The sequence below is a fragment of the Pantherophis guttatus genome, chromosome 2 (assembly GCF_059756535.1).
Source record: "Pantherophis guttatus breed Tessera chromosome 2, ASM5975653v1, whole genome shotgun sequence".
Taxonomy (NCBI): Eukaryota; Metazoa; Chordata; class Lepidosauria; order Squamata; family Colubridae; genus Pantherophis; species Pantherophis guttatus.
Window position 1 is genome coordinate 111,002,049 of NC_142064.1, and position 17,556 is coordinate 111,019,604.

The 17,556-nt window shown below is 45.0% G+C and overlaps 1 protein-coding gene across 7 annotated transcripts in view; it reads left to right on the top strand.

The window, feature by feature from the left end:
* The window catches only part of KRI1 (KRI1 homolog), a 149,788-nt gene that overhangs the window by 49,858 nt on the left and 82,374 nt on the right, over positions 1-17,556 (top strand). For all 7 annotated transcript variants that reach the window (XR_015732794.1, XM_034437834.3, XM_034437838.3 and 4 more), the window contains 3 exons: positions 16,357-16,477; positions 16,589-16,684; positions 16,807-16,977. Coding sequence is in view for 6 of the 7 variants with exons in the window: in XM_034437834.3 (XP_034293725.2) it covers positions 16,357-16,477; positions 16,589-16,684; positions 16,807-16,977 (388 nt within the window). In the remaining variant the exon portion in view is untranslated. The remainder of the gene's footprint in view (positions 1-16,356; positions 16,478-16,588; positions 16,685-16,806; positions 16,978-17,556) is intronic.

Genomic DNA, 17,556 nt, shown 5'->3' on the forward strand with positions numbered 1-17,556 from the left:
CTGCTCTCTAGGCGTCTTTTCCGGCGCTTCATCTCCCTCAGCTCCTCAGTATACCAAGGAGCCAGGTGAGAACGGCGCCGGGTCAGAGGCCGCAAAGGCACGACTCGGTCTAAAGCATCAGCCGCCGCCCTATCCCAGGCGGCCACTAAGTCCTCAGCCGAGTCGTGTACTAGAACCTCAGGAAATGGCCCAAGCTCCATCTGGAATCTCTCAGGATCCATCAGGCGCCTGGGGCGGAACCACCTGGTCAGTTCCGCCTCCCTGCGGCGGGGTGTGGTGGTTCGAAGGTCCAGGCGAAGGAGGGAGTGATCTGACCATGACAAGGGTTCAATCACTATATCCCCTATCTCGAGATCACTCAACCACTGTCCAGAGACAAAAACAAGGTCCAGTGTGTGTCCCCCCATGTGAGTAGAGCCATAAATTAACTGGGTCAGGTCCATAGCCGTCATGGAAGCCATGAACTCCCGAGCCACCTCAGATGTCTCGCCAACTGATGACAGGTTAAAATCCCCCATGACCATAAGCCTGGGGGTGTCAACAGCCACCGCGGCTATAACATCAAGCAGCTCAGGCAAGGCTGCTGCCACATGGCAGGGAGCCAGGTACGTGACTAGCAAGCCCAACTGCACCCTATGACCCCACTTCACAAGAAGGGACTCACATCCAGCCGTCTGAGGAACAGTGGCCTCCCTTGGTCCAAGACCCTCGTTAATAACAACCGCCACCCCTCCGCCCCTCCCCTGAGACCTTGGCTGATGGAAAGCACGGAAACCTGGTGGGCACATATCAACAAGGGGGGCTCCCCCTTCTTGGCCCAACCAGGTCTCCGTAATACCTGCCAGGTCCGCACCCCCCTCCTGAATAAGATCACAAATGAGGGGGGCTTTATTTACCACGGACCTGGCGTTGCACAGCATCAGCCGAAGGCCTGGGGCCCGAGGTTCCGTACAACCTGGGGAACGAGAAGAGCTTTGAGGGTCGGAGCGCGCCACCGCTTGTAAACAGCGAGGACGCACTCCCGTAGGATGATGTGGCCCCCTGCTCCCGCCATATCTGCCCCTCCCACCTACAGTATCGATGTATGGGCATCTGTATCGTAAGATCTAATCATCTCCTTGACCCCAGAGTTCACACCTCCCATGCCATGCCCTACGGCTGGCCCAGATACCCTCCCCCGCGGGTCTTCCCCCGAACCCACGTAATCTACCCCCCTCCCAGAATCCCTTAAAATCTTATTAAGAAATTTCCCTAAAAAACCCCATAACCTTCTTTTTGCTGTATGCCATCTCTCCGGACTCCAAAGTCCGTCATCGAGATAGTCCCTCGATAAAGAAGAGGGCCAGACCTGCGAGAGGGGGGCATCTTTTTGATGTTAGGTGTCCAGTTTAGGTCTTGAGATATGGTAGAACCTAGAAATTTGAAGGTCTCTACTGTTGATACTCTGTTTTATTTCGTTAGGGTGTTCCTTGGAACCCTGACGTTAACCCCAATCCCCTAAATAACTACGCAGCACTCCGAAAGGGGGCTGAATGGGGTGCTGAGCCCCAGCACCAACCTAAAGCTTGGGTGGTGCGAAGACTCAGCAAAGATGGAAGAGAGAGAGGAGATTGCAGAGGGAGCCATGGGAGCACATACCGGAAGGTTTATCAAGACCCGGTATTCTTCTGAAGGGATGGTACGAGGCCTTGGAGCTGCAGAGATGATGCAAAGCCTAGGCGCTCGGTCCAGGGAGATGGATTCCGGGAAAAGTTGCCAGCCTGATCAAACTCCAGAGATGGGACCGAAAGAACGATTGTTTGGATGTCGTCCCGTATCCAGCCCTCGTCAACCTGCCTTCATGCTACCCCCTGTGGAATTTATCCCCCCAGGCTGGGGATTCTATCCTGGCCAGGGGTGGGTCCAGTGCCAGTGGACGCCAATGCCGTCTGCTCCCCCTTTTACAGGATCACCATGGGCCCATTTTGCCCCGATGATCCCAGCACTGCCGTGGGGTCTGATCCAGCAGCTAGCAGCGCCGCCACTGCAGGTTCCAGTTCAGCCGCCGGCATTCACCCCGCCACCCGCTGCAGCACCCCAACAGGTTCCTGCCCCACGTCCAGTCGCTGTGGCCATTCCACCAGCAAGGGCCCCGCCACCACGGTTTAGAGCGATGTTTGACTATAAACCTACCAAACTGGCCTATTTCTTCAGCCGAGGATGGGCTCATATAGAATGGAATGGAAAGCAATATGAAACAGATCGTGACTTAGTATCTGCGATCTCAGAGGGGATGAATGAGGGAGATGCTGTTGACTGGATAGCCCAGCTGCATAATGAGGGGGTTGCTGAATTTTTTATTTTATTTTATTTATTTATTTGTTCCTATTTCTATACCGCCCTTCTCCAAATAGGACTCAGGGCGGTGAACAGCCAAAGTAAAAAACAGAACATACAAAATTTAAAAACAGTTTAAAATAATTAAATATTTTGGCCGTAAATTAAAACAACCCAATTTAAAATCAATTTAAAATTTAACTCAAGCCAGCCCAGCTAGTTGAAATAAATGGGTTTTCAGGGCCTGACGAAAAATCCGGAGGTCTGTTATTGTACGTATCTCTGGGGGGAGGTTGTTCCAGAGGGTGGGCGCCGCCACAGAGAAGGCTCTCCCCCTGGGAGTCGCCAGCCGACATTGTCTGGCGGACGGCACCCTGAGGAGGCCCACTCTGTGCGAGCGAACTGGCCGGTGGGAGGCTATTGGTGGCAGAAGGCAGTCTCGTAAGTACCCCGGCCCTAAGCCATGGAGCGCTTTAAAGGTGGTCACCAACACCTTGAAGCGCACCTGGAAGACCACCGGGAGCCAGTGCAGCTCGCGCAGGAGAGGTGTCACATGGGAGCGCCTCGTCGCCCCCATAATCCCTCGCGTGGCCGCGTTCTGGACCAGCTGGAGCCTCCGGGTGCACCCCAGGGGGAGCCCCATGTAGCGAGCGTTGCAGTAGTCCAGGCGGGAAGTGACGAGTGCCTGAGTGACTGTGCGTAGGGAGTCCCGATCTAGAAAGGGGCGTAACTGGCGTATCAGGCGGACCTGATAAAAAGCCCCCCTGGCCACAGCCGTCAAATGATCTTCTAAAGACAGTTGTGCGTCCAGGAGGACTTCCAAGTTACGAGCCCTCTCCGTGGGGGCGAGTGATTTGCCCCCAATAGCCAGCGATGGCGTCAGCTGGCTATATCGGGACGCCAGAAGCCACAGCCACTCAGTCTTGGAGGGGTTGAGTCGGAGCCTGTTTCTCCCCATCCAGGCCCGCACAGCCTCCAGGCACTGGGACATCACTTCAAGGGCATCGTTGGAGTGGCCTGGGGTGGAGATGTACAGCTGGGTGTCATCAGCGTACTGATGGAACTCCACCCCGAAGCCACCCCAACGATGCCCTTGAAGTGATGTCCCAGTGCCTGGAGGCCGTGCGGGCCTGGATGGGGAAAAACATGATGCTGAAGGTTTTGTTGAGCTGCTCTGGGCCAGATGCGAAGACCGAGACTGAATCAATGAGAGTGAAGCCAAGATAAAGGTGATGAGTCAAGGAAATCGACCCATAAAGGACTTCGTATGGGACTTTAGACGGGTTGCGAGAACTTTGGACATTGGCCGGACAGAATACTTCTGCATTTTTTTAAAGAAGACATTGATCAAGAAGTCAGAACCGCCTGTGGAATCCGGGGGTGCCAGAGCGACTGCAAAACTGGTGTACCATGTCAATAGCTCTTGATAGAGAAGTTCATTCATGCCAAATCCGTCAGCTGAGAGGTCCCCAAGGAGAACTTTGGCTAGACATCCTCTGACAAATTCTACTGAAACCCCTCCTGCTCAATTTACAGTGATGATCAAATGCTACTGTTGCAGACAGGTGGGTCATCTAGCTGTGGAATGTCTGGCACCTGCGCCAGTTCCACAACCACGCACCGCCACGTCAGCCCGAGGCATAAGGGACCCACAAAAGCCCCCGGATGGCAGCAGAATTGCCCGGCAGGCAGTTGAGACTTCCCCTCCCTCTGGAGAGAGTGAATAGACCTCGACCAAAGACTTGCCGCCCGGGCCGGCCAGCAGTAGCAGCGGTGAAGACGACCCGATAGTAAGTGGGACCATCTACCCCTTTGCAGTCAAAGTCAAGCTGACTGTGCCAGAGACAGGGGTGCATGGAGAGGTAGCAGCAATAATAGACACGGGCAGTACCCGTTGCTTAATTAGCTTTCCAATTGTTGAGCAGCTAGGCATAAAGACACACCTCTTAAGCCGCCCCATACGCTTTCAGGAAGTAGACGGGACCTTAATAGGTGCACCTCTGCTACACGGGTCACTGAGCTTGTCAGATTGGAACTGGGGATCCACACAGAACTCATTCGATTCGTAGTAGCCCCCAAAATGGCAGAGTCAATCATCCTGGGACTTGCCTGGCTAGACAAATGGACCCCTACAATCAAATGCGAGGACAGCTACGGAAAAGTCATGATATAGGGGTGGGTCCCTTGCCGCCCATCCCTCCTGAAGCCGAACCCACTGTTCTGCCCCAGCTACGGACCCCAAAGAACGCAGCACACACAAAGTCCATTCAAACCTTAGTTTACTAAATAAACCAGTTCTTTACAACAACAGCTGTTAATTAACTGCATTAACAGCCGCCAAGAATTCAAAGAAGAATACTGAAAGTTTACAGTGGTTGGCAGAATGCCCAGAAGCAATTTGCGGGAAGCTGATAAGATAAGCAAGACAAGACACGAAGGTATGTGAATGAAGTTGTTCCCTGCAAATTGCTTCAGTCGGTGTTCCTCCTTAAATAGGCTAAGGGAATGGCCAATTAGCGCCAAGCCTTACTCTCGAGGAGACCTCTTCCTGAGGAGCCACTCCTGCCTTTTTTTTTTTTTTATTGAAAAGTTTTACAAAAAGTTTACATATTTCCCCCCCCTTCCCTACCTCAACCTCCCCCCTCCCCCCCTCCCCTTCCCAGAACAAATTACAGGGTATAAACTTCAGCAATCATAATCAATCCTAATCTAAACAATTATGACATTTCACATCTCTTGTTTCTTCAATTCCCTAATTACCCGCCTAGCTTTATTACTTAAAGACACACTAAATATCTATATAATCATTCATAACCTATCTGCAATTTCTTATTCCGATATTTATTTTGAATATAATCTATCCACCTTCTCCAGTCTCTTAAATATCTTTCATTTGAATGATCCTTCAGGTACGCCGAGATTTTTGCCATTTCCGCTAGATTTATAACTTTCATTGTCCACTCTTGGATTGTAGGTAAACCTTGCTTCTTCCAATATTGTGCCACCAACAGTCTTGCTGCAGTTATTAAATTCAAAATCAATTTAGTCTCTATAACTGTACAATCCGTAACTATACCCAAAAGAAACAGCTGTGGTGTAAATTTCAACCTCTTTTTAAGAATATTTTGTAAAATCCACCAGATTTTAATCCAAAACGCTTTAACCTTTTTACATGTCCACCAAATGTGAAAATAAGTAGCATCCTCACAATAACATCTCCAACATTTTGGTTGTACATTCGGATACATACGAGATAACTTTTTTGGATCTAGATGCCATCTATAAAACATTTTATAAAAGTTCTCCTTTAAATTTTGCGCTTTGGTAAATTTCACATTTGTTACCCATATTTTCTCCCACATTTCCATCATTATTGGCTGTTCAAAATTCTGCGCCCATTTTATCATACAGTCCTTAACTAGCTCTGTTTCCGAGTCCATCTCTATCAGTATATTATACAATCTTTTTATATGCATTGGGCTTTGATCTCTAATTTGTTTAATTAAATTTTCATCACTTTGTATAACACCAGTTTTCTGGTCTTTTCTCCATCTGGCTTGTAATTGTACATATTGAAACCATGTTTGAATTATTTTCTCCTCTTTCAACACATTCACAGATTTTAATTTTAATATACCTCCCTCCATAATGAGAATATCTTTATACGTAATTACATCCTGTCTACATTCTATACTCGTATTCTCTATTGCGTGCCTGGGTGCTGTCCATATAGGTATTTTTTCATTTAACTTATATTGATATTTCTTCCAGACACGCAATAAAGCATTTCTCAGTATATGACTCTTAAATGCTCTGTCCACCCTTTTTTCATACACTAAATAAGCATGCCAACCATAGACCAGATCATACCCTTCAATATTCAATATCCTTCCATTTGTTAAATTAATCCAATCACTAATTGCTGATAAAACAGCTGCTTCATAGTACAATTTTAAGTTTGGCATTTTCAGTCCTCCTCTTTCTCGTATGTCCTGCATTATTTTCAATTTTATCCTTGGTTTCGTACCTTGCCATACGAACTTATTAATACCTTTCTGCCACTCTTCCAGGTTGGCATCCTTTTTTAGTATTGGTATCATTTGAAAGAGGAACAAAAACCTAGGCAACACATTCATTTTTATAACTGCTATTCTACCCAACAAGGACAATTGTAGTTTTTTCCAATTATCCATTTCAACTTGTATTTTATGCCATATCAATTCATAATTATACTTATACAATTTACCATTAGAAGATGCAATATAAACTCCTAAATACTTGACTTTTTTAACTATTTCACATCCCGTTACCCTTTGTAACTCCTCTTTTTGATTAGCTGTCATATTTTTAACTATCATCTTTGTTTTTCCAATGTTTATCTTAAACCCAGATACTTGACCATACTGTTTTATTATATCAATCAAAACCTTTGCTGATTCCACTGGATGAGTTAAGGTCATAACCAAATCATCTGCGAATGCCCGTATCTTATATTCATAATCTCTAACTTTGATTCCCTTTATCCCATCTGCATTACGTATTTTATTTAACAGCAACTCCAAAGTTAATATAAATAATAATGGCGATAAGGGACATCCCTGCCTCGTGCCTTTTTCAATTTTAAAAGTTTCTGTCAAACTGCCATTAATAATTATCTGAGCTGTCTGTTCCTGATATATTGCTTTTATGGACTGCATAAAGCAATTCCCAAATTGCATCCTATTGACCACTCTCAATAAAAATTGCCAATCTAATCGATCAAAAGCTTTTTCCGCATCCAGAAATATAAGCACCGCAGGGATTTGGTTATTCCTTTCCAAATGTTCCAATATGTCAACAATTTGTCTTACATTATTTTTCATTTGTCTACCTTGTATAAAACCAGTTTGGTCAGCATGAATCGTCTTCTGCATTACTAGCATTAACCTATTTGCCAATATCTTAGCAAATATTTTATAATCTGTATTCAATAAGGATATAGGTCTATAATTTTTGGGTTGTGTCAAATCTTGATCTTCTTTTGGAATTAACGAAATAAAAGCTGTTTTCCATGAAGGTGGTACCCCTTCACCCAGCTGAATTCTATTGAATAATTCTTTAAGAGGTAAAACCATCTCCAATTGTAAATATTTATAGTACACAGCTGTTAATCCATCCGTACCAGGAGCCTTACCAGTTTTTAACTGTTTAATTGTTGAGAGGATCTCCTCCTCTGTTATTAATTGGTTTAACCGTTCTCTTTGTTCCTCTGTAACTATTGGAATATTCTGTCTATCCAGATATGTCTCTACCTCTGCACCTTGTATTTTGTCTGCAGTATACAATCTTGCATAAAATTCTAAAAATGCCTTTTTAATCATATTTTGGTGATACAGCTCTCTACCTTTATACTCTATTTTCTCTATGGTACGAGATTTTTGTTTTTTCCTCAGCATGTATGCCAACCATCTACCTGGTTTATTTGCATTACAAAAAGTATTATGTTTAGCATATTGTAGATTGGTTGCCACTTGGTCTGAAAGCATCATATTAAATTGCCCACGTAATAAAGTGATCTCTTCTTTAATTTTCTTATCCCCTGGGTTATCAATTAACACCCTTTCTTTTTTCTTAATCTCTTCTTCTAATTCCCTCCTTTTCTCCACTTGTTTACGCCTATAAGCATTATTCATATTTATCAGAACTCCTCTCATATATGCTTTACTAGCATCCCATACCATATCCATAGATGTTCCCTTGTTCATATTAAAAACAAAAAATTCCTTCATTAGTTTTTTACATTCTATTACATTTTTCTCATATCTGAAAAGGTTTTCATTTAACCGCCAAGATCTCCTAACTCTTTCCCCACACTCCAGTTCCATCCAAACTGGGCTGTGATCAGTTAAAATTCTGGGACAAATTTATCTTCTTTACCCTGGAAAAAAAATCATTTGTAATTAATATAAAATCAATTCTTGAAAAGGATTGATGTCTATCTGAAAAAAATGTAAAATCTTGTTCTCTATAATTCCTTTCACGCCAGATGTCTCTTAATTCCATATCCTCCATCATATCAAAAAAAGTCTTAGGCAGTCTAGATCGCAATTTAGTAGATTGTACTATTCTTTTCTTATCAATACTAGGGTCTAACACTCCGTTCCAATCTCCCATCAGTATACATGAATTATAATCCCAATGTAATAATTTTGTATGTATCAACTTATAAAATTTCTCTTGCTGTTGATTGGGAGCATATATCCCCAATAAGAGTGTTTTCTTTCCTTCTATCATTATCTCAATTGCCAGAAATCTTCCTTGTTGATCTGCCTCAACTAATTTAGCCATCAAATCTCTTTTCAAGTAAATCACTATTCCATTCTTTTTTTCCGGGGCTGATGCAGCAAAATGTGTTCCCAATTTTGTATTTATTAAATATTTTTGGTCAGTTGTCCTTATATGTGTTTCCTGCAGGCATATTATTTCATTTTTAAATTGTCTCAAATGGTGAAATATTTTCTTCCTTTTTTGTGGTGAGTTTAAACCGTTAACATTCCAGGTTAAAAACCTAGAAGCCATCCTCAGAATCTCGAAGCTTGGCGAGAACCGCTTGATAATCCTCTTGGAATTTTCTTTTAGGTCTCGCCCCTCCCACAGCTTCTACACCAGTATTCACTTCTTGTGATAAAGCCTGCTCTTGTAACTTTTTTAACTCTTCAACTTTACGTTTAGTAGCTGCTCTGGTTTGTCTTTGATCTTTGCCTTCTTCTTGTTTTTCAACTATATCCCATGCTTGGACAGCACTTGAAAGTTGCAGTACTTCCTCCTGGATACTCATAGCTCCGCCTTCCGATTGCTTCTGCAGATCCTCTTTTCTTCCCTCTGTCGCCTCTCTTGCTTTTTTGCCTCCTGGCACTGGTGGTTGTCCAGCCTTTAATATATTACTATAAAAATCTCTTGCTTTGTAAATTGTATTAAGGCGATATCGCTCTCCTGCATAATCCACTGATAATCCGACTGGGACTTCCCATCTGTATTGTACCTGTCGGTTCCTCAGCTCATCTACCAGAAAAGCATACTCTTTCTTGGATTTCAGCATTTTGGGTGGTATTTCTTTAAATACTGCAACTTCTTGTCCTGCCACTTGCAACTTATTTTTGTAGGCAGCTTGTAAAATCTCATTTCTAATCCTTCTAGTAACAAAATAAATCACAACATCTCTTGGTAATTTCCTTTGTCTAGCTACCCATGAATTAACACGATAAATCCGATCCATTTGCCATTCGAGTTCACCTCTGGACACTCCTATAAATTGTGCCAGAGCATCTTCAAAGATCTCTTTCAAATTTTCCTTCGGATTTTCTTTCAAGCCTCTTATTCTCACGGCAAATTCCATCATTTTATATTGTGTCAACAACATTTCAGCTTCTGCTTTGTCAATCTTGGTTTGTGATTCCTCAACTTTACCATCTAAAATCTCATTAGCTTGAGCAACCTCATCAATTCTATCTTCTACATAACTAACATGTTTTGCCAGTCCCTGGAGTGCAAAGACTATATCTTCCCTTATATGTTGATTTCTTGTCTTAATTATGTCCTTCATTTCTTCCATTTGATCTGAGACTCCTTTAAATGCAAATGCAATGTCCTCTTTAAAACCTTCTTTAATTTCTTTCATGGCTTCCTGAAACATCTCAAGTGTTAACATTTGTGCTTGTGGTTGTAACTGTGGTTGTAATTGAGCTTGTGTATCTGCCGGAGGCAAGAAGGTTTGCAACCTACTAGTTTGAGCTGGGGAACTTCCCGCACTCGCTGCTTTAGGCAACACCAATTTTGTCTGCTTTGAAGCCATTTTAAAATTACACAGTCTCAGGAACAGTTCTTATAGCCAGCGAGAAAAAATCAGAAAATCTTTAAAATCTTTAAATTTTAATTCCCAAAGTCCAGGATATAAGATTAAATCCAAAAAAATTTTAAGCGGAGTTGTTAACTGGTAGGCATTAATGAGTTAACAAGCCTGTAACAACTTTCTTCTTAAGTTTCACTTTCATCTCTTTGTCTTAACGAGCCAGCGCCATCTTCCCCTCCCTTTCCACTCCAGCTCCGCTCATATAGGCTCGAAAAGAAACTATGTTCAAAGGAATTAAAGTGTAAGTACTTGCAATTATGTAGTCTCCTGTTTTTGTTCTGCCTGCTTCAATTTTCTCTTTGTATCAGTTAAAAGCAGGAGCGGACGTGGCGTTTTGCTCTGCCTTCTGGCAGAGGCGTCCCGGCTTTGGAGCTTTTCCCAGGTTCTTGGGGAGCTCGCACTTTTCGAGCCCCAGAATTAATTCTAGGGCTCTTATGGAGCTCTACCCTGCACCTGGCTGCTCACTTCCCCCTCTTCTCCCGGGGGGGAAGGTTCTTCGCCGCTAGACAGCTGATTTTTTGCTGTTCTAGCGGCTAACAAAGTCACGGGGCTAGCGCTCACCCAGGGAGCGTCCTCAACGTCCTACGGAGCCGCTGGATTCCCGAGCCACTCCTGCCTTTTGGCAGCTCTGCACACCCGTGTATCGAGAAGAGGCTCCTCCTCTTAGTCCTCTTCACTTAAGGGAGCTTCTGGAGGTTCTGAAGGCCCTGGCTGAATCTCCGCCTCTGGCACACATCTTCTCCAGCCTCCTCATTGTCTGACTCGAGTGCCAGCTGCACAGGCTACTGGCGCAGCACACCAGCCTCCTCGCTGTTGGAATCAGCTACTAGCTGCACAGGCCGCTGACAGGCCAGAACACCCACTGAGATGAGCCCTCAAGGGCCCCACCAACGAGAGGCAGCCATGATGGCCGTCAAAGTCCTACCTGGGACTCCCCAGGTCCCCAAGGAATACAGGGATCTGGCTGAAGCATTCAGTGAGGAGGAATGCAACATCCTTCCCCCTCATCGCCACACTGGCGGTGTGATTGAATTCGAGCCCGGAGCCAAACTCCCTAAACCAAAGATGTACTCAATGATCCCAAAAGAGATGGCTGAGCTGAGGAAGTACATCAATACTGGAAGTACTAACCTAGCCCGAGGGTTCATTCAACCTGCAAAATCCAGAGTAGTCACCCTGGTGCTGTTTAAGGATGAGGCTCTGCATGGATTTTCATGGAATAAATGTGGTATGCGTGGAAAACAGCTATCCCCTTCCCCCCATGAAAGACCTACTGAACTACCTTTCAAAAGGCAAAGTGTTTACTAAACGTGACTTGAGAGAAGCCTAATACAGGGTGCGCATAAAGGAAGGGGATGAATGGAAGACTGCTTTCAACTGCCCATTAGGTAGCTTCCAATTCAAAGTCATGCCCTTTGGTCTCCAAGGAGCCCCTGCTGTATTCATGCAATTGATTAACAAAGTGCTGCATGAACAATACAATACAATACAAGGGGGTTCTAATCTACTTGGATAACATTCTCATATTCAGTGAGACATTAGAAGAACATGTGAAAATAGTTCAACAAGTACTAAATAAACTGTTAGCTGCAAAACTTTATGCGAAGCTGCCCAAATGTGAGTTTCACAAAACTTCTCTGGACTACCTGGGCTACCGAGTGTCAAACGAAGGCATAGAGATGGATCCCGGGCAAGTGCAAGCCTTACTTGACTGGCAGCCCCCTCACACCAGGAAACAGCTGCAAAGTTTCCTAGGATTTGCTAATTTCTACCGGCAATTCATCCCAGCCTCCAAGGAAGTGGCTCTGCCGCTTACCAAACTGCTAAGACAGGACCCTCCCCCGGAAAGCTGCGGCCAACACAGCCGCTAGCCTGGACACTAAGCTGTCAAAAAGAGTTTAAAAGCTTGAAACGGCGATTTGCAGAGGAGCCCATCCTTCAGCACCCAGACCCAGATAGGCAGTTCATTGTCCAGGCTGACACTAGTGACATTGCAATGGCAGTAATGCTTCTCTAGGAAGACCCCCAAGGATGGCTGCTTCCCTGTGCATTTGTGTCAAAACAACTCACGGACACCGAGCGGAGATGAGCAGTATGGGAGAAGGAAGCCTTTGCTATTTGTTGGGCTCTTCTAACGTGGCAGCACTTCCTAGAGGGAGCCAAGATCCCCTTTGAGGTATGGTCAGACCATAAAAACCTCGAAGCCTTAAAGACCCCATGAAGGCTGTCCCCCAAACAGGTCTGCTGGGTGCAGTAATTCAAGCGGTTTGATTTCAAGCTGAAATACATCCCAGGGGGGTAGAACCTGCTTGCAAATGCCCTGTGTTATGGCCCGTACGTGGCCTGTGCGGCTGGTGGCTGATTTGGACAGCGAGGAGGCTGGTGTGGTGCTGCGCCAGCAGCCTGTGCAGCTGGCATTCGAGCCGGACAATGAGGCTGGAGAAGATGTGCCAGAGGCGGGGATTCAGCCAGGAACTTCAGAGGAGGTCTCGAGAGTAAGGCTTGGCGCTAATTGGCCACTCCCGTAGCCTATTTAAGGAGGAATGCCGACTGAAGCAATTTGCAGGGAGCAAATTCGTTCACTCTCCTTCGTGCCTTGATCTTAGTTCTTTGCAAATTGCTTCTGGGCTTTCTGCCAACCATAGTAAGATTAAGATTATTTATTCTTTGGATTCTTGTAGGCTGTTAAGAAAGTTAATTAACAGCCTTTGTTTGGAAAAAAAACTTATTTAATTTAGTAAACTAAGGTTTGTACAGATTTTGTGCGTGCTGCGTTCTTTGGGGTCCGTAGCTGGGGCAGAACACCCTGTCAAGGAAACTCCAATATGACAGCCAGAGGGAGGACGTTGTCCATGCCATCATCCCGGACATGCAGAGTGTGGCGCAAATCACTACCCAGAGTCAGGCCAGCAGGCGGACTGACCCCATCAATGGGAAGCTAACTGCCAACTTAAAGGCAGCACTATCTACTGATCCATGGCTAGCCGACAATCGAGACACTTTGATGACCCGTGATGGACTAGCTTGGAAAGGTTCAAAAATTTACGTCCCCAACAGCATGAGACTCCTGGTGCTCCAGCGTAGCCATGATTCTCCCTCTCTCTTTTTTTTTTTATTGAAAAAGTTTTTCAAATACAGATTTTCCCCCATGATTCTCGATTGGCTGGTCAATTTGGATTTCTAAAGACCCTTCATCTGATTAGACAGCAGTTTTGGTGGCCAAAGATGAAAGCTGATTTGGAGGACTATGTAAAAAGTTGTGCCACACGTGCCAGCAATAAGACAAGACCGGGGAAGCCTCCTGGTTTGCTTCAACAGGTAGCTGAGCCCAGCCACCCAGGGGAAGAAATAGCTATGGACTTTATAGTAGAGCTCCCGGAAAGTGGCAGAAATACTGTAATATGGACTGTGATAGACTTTTTCTCCAAACAGGCCCATTTTATTCCTTGTTCTGGACTTCCTTTGGCTAAGAGATTAGCCAAGATGTTTGTCAAACAGATCTACCGGCTGCATGGAGTTCCGTGACAGTTGTTCTCCGATCGAGGAGTTGAGTTCACCACTAAGTTCAGGAGGGAGTTCCTGAGGTCCATTGGGTCATCTCAGGGGCTTAGCTCGGCTTTCCATCCGAGTACAAACGGAGCCACGGAACGTGCTAATGCCATGGTGGAACAGTACATCAGCTGTTATGTAGATTACCAGCAAGATAATTGTGCTGACTTGCTTCCTTTCGCAGAAGTGGCTTACAATAATGCGGTGCATAGTAGTATGGGACTGACGCCTTTTCAGATTACGAACGGCATGGAATTTGTCCCTATGCCAGAATTGCTGAGAGAACAGCTTTCTTCCATGACTTTGAATGAATGGATGGAGTCATTAAAGAAAGTCTGGGAGAATACCAAAAAAGTCCTTAATGAAGCGGCCGAAACATACAAAAGGCAAGCAGACAAACACTGATCTCTCCAACCCCCCTTTCGGGTGGGAGATCGCGTGTATCTTTCCACCAAATACTTACGTTTGAGGTTGAAGAGTAAGAAGTTAGGACCTAAATATTTAGGTCCCTTCCCCATAGTGAAAGTGATTAACCCAGTTAAATCTCCCCCGCATACTGGGAAAAATTCATCCTGTTTTGCATTGCAGCCTGTTAAAGCCTGCTGTGGGATCTAAATTGAGACCTCAACCTGCTGCTCCCCCAAAGCCGATTGTGGTGCAAAGTGAGACTCATTATGAGGTGAAGAAGATTTTGGACTCTAGATTGCAGAGAGGACGTTTGCAATATTTGGTTTGTTGGAAGGGGTACCCCTTGTCTGAAGCCACGTGGGTGAAGAGTTGGGATGTTCAGGCAGACACCTTAGTTAGGAAATTTCATGATAAATTCCCTGATAAGCCTAAGAGTCCTCCTGGGGGGGGGGGTTTAATGTGCTAATTGTGTTAACCCCTGACTTCAGTCTTGTCCCAGGATGTGTTCCTTTCCTGAGGGGGGGAAGCCTGTCAGTTTTGGAAGACAATTTTCTTTTTGCTTCTAAACTGCCACATATTTTAGCTAGGGAAGTTGGGAGGGGGTTGTTGTTGTTGGAGTGGTAGAAAGTTAGTCATAACAACATTCCGTACTCAAGGACTTTTGCCTGCATCTGATGGAGACTGCCAGAAGATTGTATCCAGTTGAGTGTGAAGAGTTGATTGGACAATGTGATGAACTTGTGGGTGTGGGGTGTGGGGCAGGGCTGTGAACTGTCAGCTGGGTGTGGAAAACCTGGAAGCTTTCAGATTCGAGTTTTCCCAGATGTGCCAACATGACATCTCTAATAAATTGGAAGTTTGAGGAACCTCAGGCCTCAGAGCTTTATTTCGTTGTGGGTGTTCCTTGGAACCCTGACACACAGCCTTGTGCAGCCCCTATGCTAATTATGCAGGTATCTGATGTGATTCTGCTTAGCTTCACCTGCTGCTTCCTGTCTGTTAGGAAGCTTATGATCCACTTACAATGTGTTCAGCTGGCTGGTTTAGCTTAGTTAGAAGAATGTCTGGAATGATGGCGTTGAATGTTGAACTAAAGTCTTCAAGGAGGACCCTTGCATTGGTCTTTGGAGATTCAAGATGTTGTAGGATGTAGTGCAGAGCCATATTAGCAGCATCATCTGTCGATCTGTCGATCAGGGGGTCTGACAGCAGATCCGCGATGGTTTTCAAGTGGGACAGCACTAGCCTTTCAAAGGTTTTCATAACTACAGATGTTAGAGCAAATAGTCTGTAGTCATTCGGTTCCTTGATGGTGGGATTCTTCAACACTGGGATGATAGTAGAGCGTTTGAAGCAAGAAGGAACATAACATATCTTTAGCGATTGATTGAAGATACAGGTGAAGATGGGGGCCAATTGGTCAGCACAGACTTTAAGCAAGGAAGAATTATCTTGTCTGGGCCTGGAGCTTTTCCTGGCTTTTGTCTGTGAAATAGGTCTTGCACTTCCTTTTCTGTGATCACTAGGGGTTGGGAACCCAATGGGATGGGATCAGTTGTAAGAGGTTTGACTGTTGTTGGTGTGTCTGAGATGTGGCGTCTCCTCCTCATAGGACTTCTTCCGATGTCCCAGGTGTATAGATTTCCATGCCTTCCTTTCCTGTTCCGTGGACGGAATTGCCTGCTGTGACTGTCACAGTTAAGGAGGGCACAAGGCATGGGGGGGGGGGGTGTCGCTTGGCCTCTGGCTTCTTTTGCAGCCACAATTGGCTGCTAAAGCAGCCGCCCTTGCTGGAGGTGGCAGCCTGAGTGGCACCTGCCAATCAGCTGTGAATGGCAGAGCAGCTCAGCTGATCCGATTAAGGGACCGAGAAGCCCTGAGGTGACGGGGGAAGGGAAGGGCTGCCTCCTGTACTGGCCATGCCCACCCCTTTACTAGGGCTTATTTTCGGGGGAGGGGGTATATTTATGACCACCCCAAAAATCAGGCTTGACCTTATTTTCAGGAGATGTCATATTTTCTGGGAAACACGGTAAGTTACATTGTTTTAAAGTTTTGCAAATATCTTTAATATCTGGCATTTTGATTTCATGGATCCCCAGTGGGGTCTTTGGACCCCCAGTCATCCTAGAATCATGCTTTAAGAATTACTGCCTTACTTAATACTGTGTCTGATATGTGCTGCCTCCCCATAGGACACCTGGGATCGAACTGGCTGTTTCAGACTCATCAGATGAGGGTGAATTCTTCTTAAAGAAGCAAGAGGATTTTGAGCGCCAGTACAACTTTCGTTTTGAGGAACCTGAAGCACAACATGTAAGTGTGGTAGAAGTGGCTAGAAATCTGAATGGGAAGGCCAGATGCTCAGTTCAAAAAATATTGGGTAAAAGTCCCTTTCTCTTTACACTCCCATTCCCTCCATAACAGGTAAAAACATATCCTCGCGTTATTGTATCATCTGTGCGTCGAAAGGATGAGCACCGCAAAGAGAAGCGCCAAGAAATACAGGAGCGCAAGAGAAAAGTGAGTGGCATGGAATCTGGCCTAAATCTTGACCCAATGTACCTCATTAATAAATGTACCTCATTTATCTCTTAATCAACACTCTCTTTCCTAGTTCATGAACTTACTAATTTGTTTAAAAGGAGAGGGAACAGAAGCAGCAGGAACTGAAGCACCTGAAGAACCTGAAGCGTCAGGAGATCCTGGAACGACTAGAGAAGCTACATAAGATCACTGGTAGAGCAGGTAACAGTTTTCAAGAAAGTGATCTGGAAGGAGACTTTGATCCCCACCTGCATGACCAACTCATGGAGGTGAGTAGTTGTTCTTTCCTTTGCTTGGACAGAATAAGACACAGACTGCTCTAGTGTAAATCTGATTCTTACTTTCCAAGTTTAAGAGTCTTGATTGTGTGGAACTGGGGCTGTGGTAGAATAGCAACCAGCTTAAAGTCACCTAGGGCAGGGTGGGAAATATGGCCCCTTTATGACCTGTGGACTTCAACTCCCAGAATTCCTGAGCCAGCTTGGTCCACAGGTTGTAAAAGGGCCACATTTGCCGACCCCTGACCTAGGGAGTTTATGGCACTAGTGAAATTTAATGGTGGAACTGCTCAAAATTCAGTTTTGTTTGTATGACATAACAAGTCCTTGCTTGCCTAAGTATTTGCTTACTGTAAATCTAGATTTGGCTTTGTGTACGGCTGGTTGATTGACCATTTTTGGAGAATATGGCAACTGAATACATGAACTAGAAATGCCTGACAAAAGTAACCTTCCCAAGAACCCAGCAAAATATTTAACTGTTTTTTTATTTTATTTTTAAACATAACAAAAAACATAAAAACAACCATCATTCAATACAATCACAGAAAGTGTATCGATCGGTTAAGA